The following is a 16690-nucleotide window of genomic DNA, read 5'->3' as shown; positions in this document are numbered from 1 at the left end:
AAACTGTCCACAAACACCCATATCAATGACGAGCTGCAGTTATGTGCTGGAGGTGTTTCAAATGGAGACAGTAGGAATCTACCTGAAGGAATCATTGTCTGAATTCAGGTTCTGGATCACAAAAGTACCAACTCTGGGTTTGCATCTGAATTTACTCTGATTATAAGACTTCCAACATTTTTCTTAAGGACTTTCTGACGATCAAAAGATCTGCAGACCAGTTCTGTTGGGAAAACATTTTCCTTGAATACTAGAAAGTGCCATACTTGAAGCTTGAACTGCTTCATATATAGCACAAAGTAAGTCCCACATTCAGCAAGAGCTGCTTTCCATCTGTTTTTCTGTTAATGGAAGCATTTGGTTCTCATCAGAACCAGGTTAATCATGGCCAAAGTAACATTTTTAGGGCCAACTCCAAAATCACACATGGACTGAAAGGATTTTGTCAGCCTAGCTACATTAAGCCTACAAAAAAATGCAATGCATTACAGATTCATCTAATTTATTTTTGCAAAAGGACTTTGTCTGAACATACTCCTTAACTTCCTGAGTTTCGTGATTGGGGACTTGTCATTATTGGTTATTATTTGGTTGTGAAGAGGCATGAAATCTTTGGGGCCCAAGCAGAATGCACCTAAGGGGAATTTCATCCAATAAGGGCTTACATTCAGTAATTGCTGAAATCTCAGTGAAAGTGTTGGTGAAGCAGTTTTGTGTTTGAGTGGGCTGAAGGTAAGACTTGAGAGTTTGAGGCCATAATTTTGCCTCCACCTCGCTGTCTGTCAGTTTCTCTCTTCCTTCTGCCCTTCCTGGCTTCGCTTCCTCCTAATCTCCTGATTCACTCGGTCACGACAGTTTTTCCCTTCTTTCTTGTCCTTCTCTTTCTGTCTGTCTCAGAGTGTCAGCAGTAAAGCCTTTCTGTAGGCTGTATCTTCAGCTGCAGATGGCTCTTAAGTGTATGCAAGTGCATGCGTGTGTGTGTCGTGGCTGGGCGTTGGGCTGCTCTGGGCCACATCAGCTCAAGCTCCACTGGCTCTGTTTGTGTGCGTACATGTGTTTGTGTTTCCAAGTGTGTCGCTCTGTCTCGTTCTGTCTCTTTTTGTGTGTTCATTAGTGTGTGTGTGTGTGTGTGTGTGTGTGTGTGTGTGTGTGTGCGCACGCGCATGCATAAGTCCACCTCACTTTCTGTTTGCACGCTCTGCAGTGGCCCATGAGAACGCCTCATACAATATTCAGGCTTGGTGAGCCTCTTGGTTGTGTGTCAGCTTCTGCCTGTGAGTGTGTGTGTGTATGTGTGTGTGTCCTACATGGGAGCTTCCTTCCTATACTGGCCTTTATACTGCCCACCACCCATCTTTTTTATAAGCCGTGAAGCATTAAGCAGCATTTACCACCATTTGTCCTCAGCCGTCCCCTTCCCCACATGTGCTGCATTAAACACCACCTCATTGGGCAGGTATCGGTGTCGCCTGCCCCCCGACATTTTCCATGAATTCTTGTTATTTTGCCTTAGCAGTAGCATCATGAATCATTTCAAAGTCCTCAAAACCATTTTCTGAATACAGTTATATAGTATACTGTAATAGCTACACTAAATGGTAATTAGGTAAAACTGCAGCTTATTTCAGTGTGTCTTTGTCATGTTATGTATGGGAAACTTAAATCTCTAAGGTAATGAGTAAATACAGCCATCACATAAATGTAGTGGAGTGAAATGTGTAATATTTAGCTCCAAAACAGCTTGTTGAAAAGCAGAACCATTGACAGCTGTTAAGGAGCTGATATCCTGCATTTGTTGAAAATTGGAAAACATTTGGCTGACAAAACATTTGCAAAAAGAGATGATGTAACACAGTGGTAAACATGCCCTTGGCCCTACTTTTTTTTAAGCATTTTGCTGGCATTAAATTCAAAACGAGAATTATTGTCAAATGACAGTGGCATTTCTCGGTTTTAACGTTTTCTTTATGCTTTTTAAAAAAAAAATCTCTTATGAGCTTTTAATGATTGGCAAACAGTGTAACCACCTTTTTTGGAAGCAGAGTTATTGTAAACATTTTTCTGCAGGGAATAGCGTATTTGTTGGGGACCATTTTCAGCGGCAGATAAATCCACATTGGGTGCTTAAGTTAGGAATGTCTATGTGGGATTTAGTCAAAATAAACTACTGAACAGTGTCTGTGTTTATGTTAATGAAAGCAAAAGTTTCCCAGTGCAAATGTGTGGCTTGCTGATAGTTTGTGGACAAACAGTGGAGCTCTGTGGCACAACGAAATAAGATATATCTGACTTTGGATGCCCTCATAGTACTTGTTGTTAGGATACATATACATTGGTTTGGCTCTGCACTTGGGATTTGTTGACAGTAACATAAATACAGAATATCATCAGACTTATTATTTTAATAGAATAGTACTCAGTTAAGCTTCGACTGAGACTTCATTAGATATTTTCTGGTCAGGTTTTAGGGGAGAGGGGCCGGGTGTCTACTTCCCTGAAAGGCTTTAACTGTGAATCACTGTCGGGAAGTTTTGAGTTTCATTAACTAACAACTAACAACATAAAATGATCTAAATTCAATCAAACTTATGCTCAAACCAGCTTTAATTTGTTTCAACAGACTTGCTATTATTATAAATGACTTTTTATCTCCACATGGAATAAATGATAAGAATTATTTGGTACAATTACATGCCATAGTCATGACTGGCCGTGTGCTGCAGAAATCCTGAACATACAGTGTTGGGGCTTTCAGTGGTGCCCTGTACAGTCAAACAGTCAGCGTGACAAGATTGGCGAATTATACAATAATTATTAAAGATTATCTGCACTGGCACATGATGTAACATCGCTGGTCAAGGACAGAGCTGAGACATACCGAGTGACAGAGAGCGAGAGCGAGGGAGCGGGAGAAGAGAGAGGGGATAATTGGATAGTCACAAAATGTGCCCATTTGCCGCTCTGCCTCTGCAAGTGCTTTTGAGTATAAATTATGAAGTATGGATATAGTCACGCAGACACACACAAACTGCGTGCACATGCATATGCACTATGCTTGGTGGATGTCACTCTGTCTAAACTGTACATGCATGCATCTCTGCCCCTAAATGCTTGGAAGCACTTAAGTTCATATTGAGGTAGGTGTGTGTGTGTGTGTGTGTGTGTGTGTGTGTGTGTGTGTGTGTGTGTGTGTGTGTGTGTGTGTGTGTGTGCGCGCGCGCGCGCGCGTGTGTGTACTGTTCATCATACAGTTAGACATTCCTTCACTTCAGTGCAAGCTTGAGAGGCTGTACATATGCACACATAGCCTCTCTTTGAGATGCACGTGCTGCTTGAAAGTGTGTTTGTGCGTGCTTGTGTGTGTGTGTGTGTGTGTGTGTGTGTGTGTGTGTGTGTGGGCAGCCTGCCTCTCCTGTCAGAATGTGTTAATCCGCTTGACTGCAGATCCCAATCAGGGCAAAGAAGGGAAGTGAGCTAGAGACAGAGGGAACACAAGCGAGCGAAATGCTAAAAGAGTGGGGATGAATAGCTCAGGAGAGAAAGCAAGATGGGCGGAGAAGGGGGATGCCCTTTTTTCTTTAAGCGGCTCAAGGAAGGCAGATCTCACCGGCGAGCTTTGCTGCTCGTGCTTAAGGACTTTGGGCACCGCCCTGATCTTCCTGGGCTGCAGCCAAGGGAGCCTCACGTATTGCGAAACAGCACTTGTCCGTATATTCCCACTAAGCAACAGATTCAGTTTGCTGATACAGTAGCCCCAGCACTTCAAACAAATGCTGTACGACCCCAGATTACCCGAAGTGCACGCTGAGAAATTCACCCCTCTCTGGACTTGGATGCCCACTTCTCCCCTGACACTTCTTCTCCCAGCACACATACAGGTGGGAGGTGATGCCTGTGTTGCCCTGTAGATGCTCCTCATATAATCCTCCTTTACTGTCTGAACTCTGTGGTCCTCCTGCTAAGACCTGCCATATCCTGTGGTCCTAATCTGGTGTAGACAAGGTCACAGGAAGGTTTATCGGCGTTTACATGAGTGGTCACCACTCTTACTGGAATTTGTTTCTTTCAAGTTTATGTACCACAAAACGTCTCTGATTCATATACGTAGGCCCAAATAAACAGCCAGTCAAGACATGCCCTTAGTTACATTTCAAGGATTTTAGGTGCAGTCCAAAATGTCAACAATTAGACACATGTAATCCATGTTACTGTTTATTTGGTTCTCGAATTCTCAGTATGTGACAGTGAATAAGAGGATGTAAAAAAGAGACAGGTCACAGATCTATAATTTAATTAATAAATGACAGGAAAAAAAAAGCACAATAGAAATTTAGTCTGTTTTCTTTTTTAAATCTAATCTTTTTGGTTTGTGGTCTGACACATTTACACAGTTTCATTTTAAACCAAGATATAAAGTTGATGTATGTCTTGTCATGGCCTCAATCGTGGGAATTTATTTATTACTATTACCTCAGTGTTTTATTTTTGCAGCTGCGATTCAAGGTTAAGGAATACAATATATTACCTTCTATTCAATATTATATCACACATACATAGTATTCTCTTCGGAACAGAGATCCCGACCTTTCGTACAAAACAATTAACAGCCCTGCGCTGAAAAGGGACAAAGATTTCATTAAAACAATATTAAGTACTGGAAGTCATCGATTTATCAAATATGTGACTCATTCTCAGATTGAATCACGTTATAGAGATTCTGAATGAGGAACATGTACTCCTAGAGGGCAAAAAAAAATAGGCTTCAAACATTTTCTGAAATGGCTGCTTCATCCACTTTTTGTTCAGCGTTCTTTAGTGTAGGCAGTTATATATCAATAAGGCCGATTGGCTCACAGGTCATCTGTAGCTGATGTAGGGCATCATTCGTGGTCAGCTTCCTCAGATAGAAATTAAAGGATGTCTCCAAGTTTATAAAACCAAATTGTGGACAAATGTTTGAATGATTGATCCAACCTAAAACATATTACTAAGTAAGACAATCACAATGTAAAACATATAATTATAATATAATTTGCATTTACATTTTGTGTTAAATATGCTTTTGACCCTGAAATGAATGCATAATTAATACTGAACACAGGGTAGCACTAGCAACAGGGAGCGTGATTAATCTAAATAAAAAACTGACAGGGAGTGTGACAAGGAAAATACATTTCTTTTGCCCTTTATTTCTTTTCTATTTTATATTATTTTCTTCATTTATTTATTTCTTGTTTTAACTATAGGTGTCCTAAAAAGTATATTCTGTACCTTTTCACAATAGCAAGTGTGTGATTAGTGGGCACCAGCGAGATGACCTACTCGCATCTCACAGCTTGGTAGGTTGGTGACATGAGAAACAGGAACTGCTGATCTATAATACAACATCTGGGGAGCCTGGCAGCCACCGCTGTGCTGAGACTGTGGTTATGATGCCCCACATGACTCACTGTAGGGGGCTGCGTGCATGCGTGCGTGCGTGCGTGTGTGCGTGCGTGCGTGCGTGCGTGTGTGTGTGTGTGTGTGTGAAAGAGAGAGAGAGAGGCCTTCTTCTGCATTTCTGTATTTGACATGCCACAATGGGAGGTGACATTACATTGTGCTTGAACTTACCAGACCTAGACAGCAGGGACTCTGCCAGCTACCTAAGTACTTTGAGTCCATATAACCTGCACCATCATAGTCTACATGAAAACATAAAAAAAAGGCAGTAAAATTTAAGTTATGGTCAAAACCGTCATTATCAGTTAAGATGAGATTTTTTCACCTGTTCATGTTGGCCACTAAAACATCCCTTCCTAACATGCTTCTGTTGAAAGTGATGAAGAAAAAAAATCCACAGTCTTTGTTTCATGCATAAAGTGATTTTGAAATTCATCCAGTCAAGTGGCCATAATCCAAAGTTTAACTTCTTATTCATTAGAACATTTCCTGAATTTAACTAGACTTTGATTCTATGCTGACCTGCAACAATAATTCAAAGTGGGAATTTGGCTGTCAAATTATATAAATGTAACTTGTTTTTTTATCTGTTTTATTTGTCTTCATACTACTGAAATTGGTTTTTATTTCCTGATAAGCTTTTTAATAAAAATGTATTCATCCCCAGTCCCCTAATTTGGAAGCTGTGAACAGGAGGACCAATGGCCTTATGAACACCAGACAATTATTTGGCGACCCCAATCATTTAACTAATGTTTTGTGCAATCCTCCTTTGTCTTTAAAGCAGTACTGTGATTGTTCCAGTTGTCTTTGAGAATTGCCCAAAGTTTCTGTGGATTTAAGCTGATTAGGTCTCAGTAGGGGTTACACCATCAGTTGCAGGTCTCTGTGTTCTTCTTGATGACAGCTGTTTCTTGTATAGGACTCTGGCTGTATATATGACCTTCTTGTCATGTTGAACAATTATTTTATCATGGATAAGAATTTAAACATCTGAAGCACAGAAAAAATGTGCAAGCAGTGCTGTTGCTGGGAGGGTGGAGTGAGTTGGTGGTTTGATATCTGAGCGTTTGCACCTTCCAGAGTGTCACACAGCCCAGAGTGGCTTCCAGTTCTGTGGGTATGTGTGTGAGCGTTTGCCTGTCTGTATACTTGCAGTCAAACTCGTGCATTCATTGCGAGATATGATGAACACAAACACACATCAGTTTTTAGTAAAGGTCAATTTAACTGGCACAGTTTACAAATTACAAGTGATTCAGTTGTAACAGGTGCAAGAAATTGAATTAAAAGATATGCATATGATGAGTAACTGTGTCATACAACTCGGTTACTCGCGTGCTGACAAAGGTCTGCAGCTGCAGACACAAGCACAAATCATTTTCTAGTAGAAAGGTTAAAGAAGATGACAAAGGCAAAACTGAGAAAAAGAACAGGAGTTGGAAAAAGCGAGGAAGGGAACTGAGTACATTTTAAATTATTGCCAGTGTTATCAAATGTCAGATGCTGCCAGTATATAGACAGTCTTTTAATAATTATTGTAATAATAATTTAAATTACATGCATGGAAAAAATAATTTTAAACAAATATCAGTATGACCAGACATTCACTGCTGACTTTCAGCACAAAGAGGCTTTAAACACGTTCTCAGAGTCAGGGATAAAAGGTTAGAGCAAGAACGAGAGAGGAAGAGGGAAAGAAATTATGCCGGGAAAGCTCTGGGAACAAGAGACATGGCAAAAGAGGACAGAGGGAGAGAGGAAAGCAGCTGAAACAAAGGAGAGCAAGAAGGTTGATGAGAGGAAATGTGCGACTGGGGAGAATTGCATATGGAGACATTTCAAGGAAGAGGCTGAGAGAGATGTTAAGGGTGGAAAAACACAGAAGGACAAGTGTGAGACTTTGCACTTGCACTGTGAGAGAGCGAGAGCTGCGTTAAAGGTGGTGGGCCGAGAGATGAGAGGCCGAGAGAAAGACAAAAAGAGACAGGACAAAGCAGCAGCAGCGTTTCATGGAGAGCTGGAAACAGAGGGCGGGCGGACAGGCGGGTGGGCGAGCGAGCAAGCCAGAGGGGAACGAAGAGAGTGAGGTGGGGGCGGGGCTTGTGTGCAGTCATAGCCAGTTAGAAGCTGGCGTGGTGCTCTGCAGGGTGAATCTTACCCTGGCAACACAATAGAGCGAGGGAGAGAGAGGGAGACAGCGGACAGGTGAACAGATGGCTGACTGACTGAGAGACAAGCTGATCAGTGCACTACAGAGGGTGTGCGTATGCATGTGTTAGAGGGTGTGAGCGGAAGCTAAAATGTGAATGTAATGTAATGTAACACAAAATGTTCACTCTGACAGAGTGGGAAAACAAACAAAGAAACTGAGAGAGAGAGCGTGAGAGAGGGGGGGGAACGATGCCCATGTTTACACTGTAATGTTCACAAAATATCAGTGGAGTTTACATGAGACAAAGATGGGCAGGCAAGCCTGTGATGTCCAAAAAATATCAAGTGTGTGTGTGTGTGTGTGTGTGTGTGGAAGCAAGTAGAGACAGTGTGAGAAGCAAGCCGGTTGTAGGTCTTTCTGCATCCATATGTCAGTGTGTCCAGTAGCATTGTCACTTTTTTATTAATTTAATAGTACTGAATGCAGGGGAAGCAAAGGGATATCTGACCTGTGGCAATCAGTCCAGATTTTTGATTTGTGGGTCATGCTTTGTACTTCAGTGGAACTGAAACGCCATGTCATTCTGACCTTATTGCATGACCTGCTTCTTTGGCAGAAAGTAGAGTATGTTAGCAATCTCAGTGCATAATTATGGCCCCAAAATGGGGAAAGCAATAAGCAGAAGCATTTAGAGTCTAATACTGTATGCTGAAGAAGTCATGGATAAAAGTGAGCTTGTGTGCCAACTACGTAAAAACTGGCTGATATATTGTAATGATGGCACAAAGAAACTGCAAATGGATGAACAATGTCCTTATTAGAAGTGGAAGCACTGCAATAAATGGCATAATTTTTCTTGTTCTTTATTGTCCTTTGGGGGAAATGATGTTTGTGTCAGAGTTAATAGCACATAGAGCCTTAATTGCATATGCACTGATAGCTGCATCTTTATGACAAATAATGCCAGAGTTAATCAAGTATAGAAGTTCATAGATCAGATGAAACAACTTAAAACAGGCAGATTTGAACATAAGTGTGAAACAATAAGCCAGTACAAGTGGAATATATGTAACATTTTACTTTAAAAATAAAAGGGGAAACTGTTACGAGCCTGTCAGTTCTCATTTTGTTAATGTGTGTTGCCAAAGAACCGTGCTAAAGTTATGGACCTAAAGAGCAAGGGCATTTAAGGAATTCCAAAATTCCAAAAGCCATGGTGCTTTTGGAATTTTGTCCAAAGCCTAAAGGCTGTTGCATTGCGAGTCTTAGTTTTATTCTGAGTAATAATAAAAAAAAATATATATTCAGCAAAGCCTGTAATCTGAGCTCTGAGATTGATACAGGCAAATCTCACAGATCGAGCAATCTAGGCACTCACATAGCTAAACTTGGACGAGGCAAGTAAATGTTAAATTTGTTACTCAAATGATCCATTGTGAACATCTGACACTTGATTGTGGATGCGCTAGGAGACTTTAATAAAAATGGCACTGTTTCCATTCTAATGAAAGCTGCACATATACAGAGGAGGGTTTTTGTTAGTTTTTAAAAGTTTTGTGGCAATCGAGCCCAAGCATTAGACCAGGGGTGCCCAAATTCACGGCCCACGGGCCGCTTCCGGCCCTGCCCCTACATACAATTTGGCCCTTTAAATTACTTTTTTGACATTTCGCTTAACTCACTTAATTGGAGGGGAAGGTGAAATGTCAAAAAAGTAACTTAAAGGGCAAAATTGTATGTTATTTTTGACATCAATTCGCGAACTGGAAGTAGGGGGCGGGGCCGGAAGCGGCCCGCGGGCTGAGTTTGGACAAGCCTGCATTAGACTCTTTATGACTGAGCTGACTGACTTCCTTCTGGCTCCCTGCACTTACGATACAACTTCTCATGTCCGTTTATTGGCTCAACTTCCCAAAATATAATAATTGTTGAGGCTTCTTTTGTAATGATTTTGAATGGGTGGAGACTATTTTTGGGCCCTGTTCATCATATAACCTTTAATGATGATTGCTTCCATTGTACTTTTGCTGTACCTGTCATTTAATGTAGTTTCTCTAGACACTGAAAAAAAACTATTTACAACCCATGTCATCATCTCACTGCATGTGTCCCTTTGCACATCTTTGATGCTTGGGTCCCAAATATACAAAAGTAGGATCAGTGTTTAATGAACTGTCCTAAAGGTCAGAATAAGATTTATTTTATGTTGGTGTTAGCCATCTAGCTATTGCCCTTAAATTAGGCTTGGGAAGTGCCAGTGCCAGAACTTTGTCTCTCCTCACATGTATACAAGTACAAACGTGCGTCATTACATGTGAACAGTGCACCAACACGGCTCCAGTGCCATCACAGTTTTGTTTGCAGGCTCTTTATCTCTTTGTGTCCTGACAGTCAGGGCAGGAGGTCCATGCCTCTATCACGTCCTCCACACAGCCCTCTGTCACATGCTGTCATTGTCAAGTTGAAAGTTGTTCTATTTTTATTTATTTATTTTTTATTTTATTTTTTCCTGTAGTTCTTCTATTCTCTCAATTTTTAGGTCAGTGCACACACACACACACACACATCTGCCTCAGCAGAGTGTGTTTTCTATGAACTGTGGGCAACAAAGCACGTGGTGGCTGGCCTTGTGTGTTAAATTTACATTAAGCTGGAGATCAGCGCACTTACTCGTTGTGTTGAGAATGAACAGCTGAATCAGGAGACTGTCTCCATGTTGGAACAAATCTTTCTAATAACCCGGTTCTGTGGGTAGATAAAAAGCAGCTTTGACACTGCGATAATAATGATGGCATTGGGTTTTAATGAGATTCATATCAAAGAGCAGTATTGTTATTAACACTGAAAGTCTTTTTACCCTTACATCCAAATGGCATCATTACCCTCTTGCCCTCACCTGTTTTTAGGATTTAAGGCTAATACATCAAAAATGAAAAGAATCTCTGTCTCTTCCTCCTCGGGGTTTAGTCTGGAGCCCTCTATACCACGACTTCCCGCCAGCTTCGCTTTAGAGGCTGAATTTCATGCAGTTGAATCATTCTCACTTAGACGTGATTGTGTGCAGTGCACTCATGGAACACATGCTTTTAATCAGGCTGCCACTGGACTATAGTCACACCTGACACAGCGGGCGGTTGTTAATTAAAGAAAATAAAAGGTGCGTGAGGTATTGGATATAATATCTGTTCGGTGATACGCTGTAACAGTTTCCTGGATTATATGTTTCTGTCTGTAATTGAATGTTAAAGGATGACATCAGTGGTTTTATACATTTTAGCTATTAAAGTACAACTTATATACACTACATGTTTTTGTTTTCTGTAAGGAATCCCTCATTTACATTTACATGTGGAAAAAAGACAGTCCTGTGAAAAACTAAGCACACCCCCATGATTCAATAGGTTGTAGAATGACCTTTAGCAGCCATAACTTGAAGTAATTGTTTTCTGGTGTGATTTTATCAGTCTCTCACATCGTTGTGAAGGAATTTAGGCCTGCTCTTTTTTTCTTTTTTTTTCTTTTAGTTCAGATGCAAGTTTACAAACCTGAGCTGTGCTGCCATGTTCTTGGCAACCCTTCCAAACAAGCCACAATTGTTTAGTATTTTTGTAATTGTACAGTCCTGAATTTGAACATTTAACATGTTAACCGAGGCCTGTAGCGTCTGAGTTGTAGCTTTTGGATTTTTTTTTTACAGTCTCTGAGCTTTGCGCTGTCTGACCTTAGGGTGAATTTGCTGGGACATCCACTCCTGGTAAGATTGTGGCATTGTGTTAACACAGACCTGAATGTTTCAGCCCAAACTTCTGCTTTTATAGAGGTGATCACACTTGCTGATAATCAGTTAATCAAGTGCATTTGATTAGCAGCACCTGGCTGCTTTTTACTCTTCATAATTCCTATGGAAACATTAACAGTGTATTTAGTTTTTACACAATTGTATGGAGTCCTGTGAAAACTTTGTTTTGCAAATGACTGCGCATTACAGTAAGTACTGTCAGCTAGATTTACCAGCTTTTTAAGAAAGATAAAATTACTTTTGTTATGGCTGTCTGCCATTAAACCAAGATTTCTTCATCTTGCTTGGTTTTTAAACATACACTTTATATGTCTCGATCATGCCTCTTTTTGTAAAACATTGAAGGTCATTTGTTAATTCTTGAAATCACTTGATTTCTACAGAGTGCAGGTTAAAATATTGTACTGCACAGGCAGATTTTTTTCTCCTTCTTTATTTAATAAAAAAATGTTTTTGTAAGATGTGTATAGATGGAAAGACTTGCTGGAATGAGGGCTAGAGAGGTTGTTTTTTTTTTGGCAGGGAACTATAGTCTATTTTTCCTTTGGGATGGATTTCAAGGCAAGGGATTTCTTTCTTTTCGCACCACTCAAGGCTAAAGCTTGTATTTGGACCACAGTAGGTTCTCCAGCTCCAGTTTAAGATCCATTTTGCTACGAGGATCTCTCCGCTTGGCTCTGTGGTCAAGGGCCCACCAGGCAAAGCTACTTAACAGCAAATCTTGTTTAGCAGAATCCTCTCAAAATAAGAACCTCTTTATCTCCTCCTCTCTCTCCCTCTCTCTCTCTCTCTCATCGGTCTCCCTCTTCCATTTCTCGCCCTTTCTAAAGTGTGCTAAGACTGACACAACCTGTCTGCCGTTAGCACTAATACCAGCACATGCTTCCTAGCTCACCCTTTACCCTTTTGCTTTGCTTTACCACATTCCTCAGTGCAAAGCTTCACACCAATTACTAACACCGTTGATTAGCCAATGTGTACAGAAGTGCGATGCCTCACTGTATCTTCTGATATGCACCGCAGATTTATACGTCGCTTATTGCCCTTGTTCTCTCAGGCCACATCCTCTTGATTTTAAAGCTTTCTGCCTTTGGAATAAGACTCAGTAGTTCAACCTTTCAAACCATGACTTCCTGAGTGCACCTGCTGGTTAAGCAAGTGCGGTTTTTCCGTTAATATCTTGCTTTCAGGTGGGCGGCAGATGTTAAGAACTTTGACCTCACAAATCGACAGAGGGTTTTCAGACGTCGAAGTTGAGAACGTGTCTTCTGTAAGGCTGCGTTTCTACTCACAGAAGGTGCCGCGAGGGAAAAAAAGACAAACTCTTTTTATGTCATCGTCGGGGTCAAATTGTTCCATCCGACCTTAACTGCCTCATGTTTATACAATGAATAGTGTAGGAGTCAGCACATTTTATGCAGTCAAGATGTCCATTTGTGTTTGTGAAATTAAAATGTTTTCCTAAGTGCTAATGAATGAATGGAAAAATGAAATGTAAATGTGCTTCCTTTTCCTCCTCTACCCCTCTTTAACCGCTTCAGACGTTGCGAAAGAAAGGCTTTAATGGCTGCAACAGCCCTGAGCCCGACGGCGACGACTCCATCGACCAAAGCCCGCTAAATGAGCGCAAGACTGAGGACCTCGACAGCCTCTTCAAACGCTATGGCGTGAGTACAATCACATTTTTGTCACGTTATCTAACCTACCCTTTCTTTTCTTCTTCTCCTTTTTTTCTCTATCTACTCTCCTTTCTCTCTCTCTTCCTCTGTCTGCCTTCTTTTTCTTTTGTTTGGGGAACGAAGGCTCTGAACAAGAAAGAGCACCGGGACTCTGAGAGCCCAGACCCCGAGGAGCCCTTCTCCCTCACCCCCCGCACTGAAGAGAAATACAAAAAAATTGACGAGGAGTTTGATAAAATGATGCAGAACTATAGGCTGTCAGTGAGTACCTCCCAGCACTCTGCGTAACCCTGCCCCCTTTTTATGTTGGTACCTTGCTGCTGCCGCTGACCGGACGGCCGGAGATTTCCGGCTGCTGATGGTGGCCTGACTACTCACAGAGCACTCGCCTTCACCATTCCCCACTCCTTTACCTTCTCCACTTCACTGCTTACCTATAGCACCTGTTCCCATCCCCCAAATCACTACCCACAACCACCCCACCCCACTGATGGTGTGTGCTTGAGCAGGAAGGCAGAGTAGCCAAGTTCACCAGGGAAGTCTCTAAAAAGTAGAACTTCAACTAATCTTCACATTCATCATTAATTAATCTTAATTGTTTTCTGAAAATTATTTTAAAAAAAGGGTCTTTGTAAGGAACCCAACAAGCACAAAAAAAATAGCCTTAAAGTCGCATAGGACACAGCTCAGTTGATAAAGTAACAAATTACTGTAAAAACTGAATCTCAACATGTTCCCACTTCAAATCACAATATGTGTTTTGATCTTAGAGATCATTTTTGGGGTATATGGAGAGTCATTCTACACAGATAAATTCCCTTGAACTCATAAAAGGATAGATAATATGCAGGGGTTTTTTGCAGTGCTGCAAATGTGTAAGACAGAAAGTAATCTTTAAAAAAAAAAACAGCATGACACCAAATAGGGCATGCTAACTGTGATTATTCATCTGAAGTTACAGTCATCACAGTGAAGCGCATTCTCAGGAGTATTATGGCTTTTAATACACTGTTTCTGATGCCTCTGCAAGTTCGCAAACGTACAAGAATAAACAACAGAGAGAGAGGAGTGATAACTAGGTCCCTGGTTCTCACAAAAGTTGGCATAGCAACTAATATTGCAAGGGGAAATCATGTTTTATGGTAATAATCAACACGTTTGGAGCATGCCTTCGAGCAGTCAGATTGCTTGACTGAATGTACCAATTGAGTAATACTTAGCAACATTAAAGAGAGAGCACTGCAATTTCAGATACGCTGTATGCACCAGGGCTGTGTCTGTTTCTTAGATAACACAGAGACAGCCAGAGTGCAGCTGATAACTGGCTGTTATTAGCAGCATTACTGAGGTCACTTTAGTCCCAGTCTAGTCCTGCTCTTCCGATGGGCTCCTGACATTATCCAGGTTCTGCCTCCTGACTGGCACGCTGCCAATCCCCTTTTACCGCTCTACTTCTTTGCCAATTTCTCCGTGATTCATTTTTTCCCTCTCTGCTCAATAATGCCATTAATGTCACTTTAATGACTAGCGCTTAATTTACAGCTCCTCTTCCTGTCTGCCGGCCCCCCTGATTGGTCACTTGGGATGGGACACAGTCACTTTGAGGTTCTGCAGAATAGTTAGGCAGCAGTTATTCACTATAATCACACCTTTGGTGTTGCACCTTTTTATGGGGACCTTTTTTTCTTATTGTTTTTCTTTACTATATTAGTCATGTTTTCATGGTATGCACGACTGGTCTCATAATCATACTGTAATTGTTGTAATCAGCTTAGTGAAGAGATATGTGTTGAACTGTTTTCCATCAGCTGCTCTGCCAAGATGTTTTCATAGATTGTGAAAAAATATATAATTTTAAATATACAATATATACTTTGTTGGCTTCATCTCTAGTGTACAACTGGAACGATAGAAAACTAGCTGGGTTTTAATTTAAAGCCTTATAACTTCATATTTGTTATATTGAAATCAAGGTGAGCAAAATCCGAATGCTCATTACAGTAATTTAAAAGAAGTATTGTGGCACTGTATGTTAATAGTAATACTAATTTTGAGGAAGAAACAAACATATAAAAGACTCAGGTGGCTTAAGTTAAAAAAAAAGATATAGGCGCTAATGTTAATATTAATTTGCTAAAATCTCATATACATCAGAGCAGCCGTAATAGAGAAAATGAGCTGCTTCTCAGTTTAATCAACTCAATGAATCTCTCCTCTCCTGGTTTCCACACAGCCTCTATCAGCCTCTCTGTGCTGTGTGAGCTGAAATGGCTTTGAAAAGACTTTCTCAGAAGAGAAAGCCAGAGCAGAAGAAGAAGAGGATTCAATCGACCACCCCTAGAGAGCCGCAGCTCTTGGCCCATGTAATTTGGATGCTAGCATAACGGTGCTAGCAAAAAGCTGCCCTACCATCACTCTGCCCCTCAGTGTTCCAGTCAGCCCGCCTACCTGCCTGATTTTCCAGCACACCTTTCACGGTCAACCAGTAATCAGAAGCATACAGCACCACCCGCCACTCCTTCCCTCAGCATTATAATCCCCATGACATGACAGATAGGGGCCGGGATATACAAGCTTAATCCCACTTGTACTAAAATACCTCCTGAGGTAGGGAGAGAGTGGTGCGGGAGAACGGGCAGGACACTTGGCTAGATGAGCCCCAAGCAAACATATCTTTTTCTGTTAAACTGGCGCTGTGGTAGGCAAGAGAAAAGAGGTTTTGGGGTTGTTGTTTTTAACCGGGGGGGCCCCTGGTTTGATCCTTTTCTGGCTCTGAGATTTTGGGTCGGGAAATTGAATAATAAATAGATTTCTGCCTTTTAACAACCACCTCCATAGTGCCGTTCAGCAAGAACCTGAATGTTTTGTCTCCTGTACAAGCTCTGTATGAATGTCAAGTGAAACATGGTTTTATTGAAACTACTGCACACTTAGTCACATCTAATTTAGTTTTCGGATTAGTTTAGCTTTGAATTTCACACCGTGAAAGCATGAGGACTATTAATAGTTTCTGTTTGCAGCTGCAAATAAAACATTTTTCAATTAGAATCAGACGTTTTGGAGAAGGTGAACTGCGAGTCATTCAGCCTCTTTTTATTTATTTGGAATCAAATATAAGTAAAGTCAGAAAGAAATTAGAGTGAGGGGGGCATAGAACTAAAAAATGAAAACTAATTTACTGGTCAACTGCTGTGACATCTAAAGGTCAGCCAAACACTTTTCCAATGTTGCCTCTGTGTTCAGATCTACAGCTGCTAACAAATACGATGCGACAATCCTACAGTTGAAAAAGAAAAAAAAAAAGAAAAACTTTCAAAGGCTTCCAGGACAAGAGGGAGGAAAAGAGAAACTAGGCCATGAGTTTAATTCATTCTGATTTACCCTTGCATCCAGGAAACACACCCTTGTTGAGAGAGCTCCTCGGAGGGAAAATAGGTTAGCCTTCTCTCCCCTCTTTTTGTTCTCTTCACACAGAAGAGGCCTTGAGCTTCCTCGCATGAGCCTCTGGAAAAGCTCCTAGTCAATTATTTACCTAACAGGTTCTTGTTATTTTTTTTTCTATGGTTCCCATCCTCTGTGCTAAATCCACAGGATGAGGAGCAGTACCCAGTTAAC

The 16690-nt window shown here is 41.1% G+C and overlaps 1 protein-coding gene across 6 annotated transcripts in view; it reads left to right on the top strand.

The window, feature by feature from the left end:
- Positions 1-16690, top strand: part of mef2d (myocyte enhancer factor 2d) — a 100810-nt gene that overhangs the window by 47758 nt on the left and 36362 nt on the right. For 5 of the 6 annotated variants that reach the window (XM_030749300.1, XM_030749301.1, XM_030749297.1 and 2 more), the window contains exon 4: positions 12938-13063. In XM_030749300.1, the coding sequence (XP_030605160.1) occupies positions 12938-13063 (126 nt within the window). Of the gene's footprint in view, positions 1-12937; positions 13337-16690 lie in introns of all 6 variants that reach the window. The other variant, XM_030749295.1, reaches the window with a different exon arrangement.

The sequence above is a fragment of the Archocentrus centrarchus genome, chromosome 16, assembly GCF_007364275.1.
Source record: "Archocentrus centrarchus isolate MPI-CPG fArcCen1 chromosome 16, fArcCen1, whole genome shotgun sequence".
NCBI lineage: Eukaryota > Metazoa > Chordata > Actinopteri > Cichliformes > Cichlidae > Archocentrus > Archocentrus centrarchus.
The sequence above is the reverse complement of the archived record's forward strand: the minus strand, read 5'-3'. Positions and strand labels throughout refer to the sequence as shown.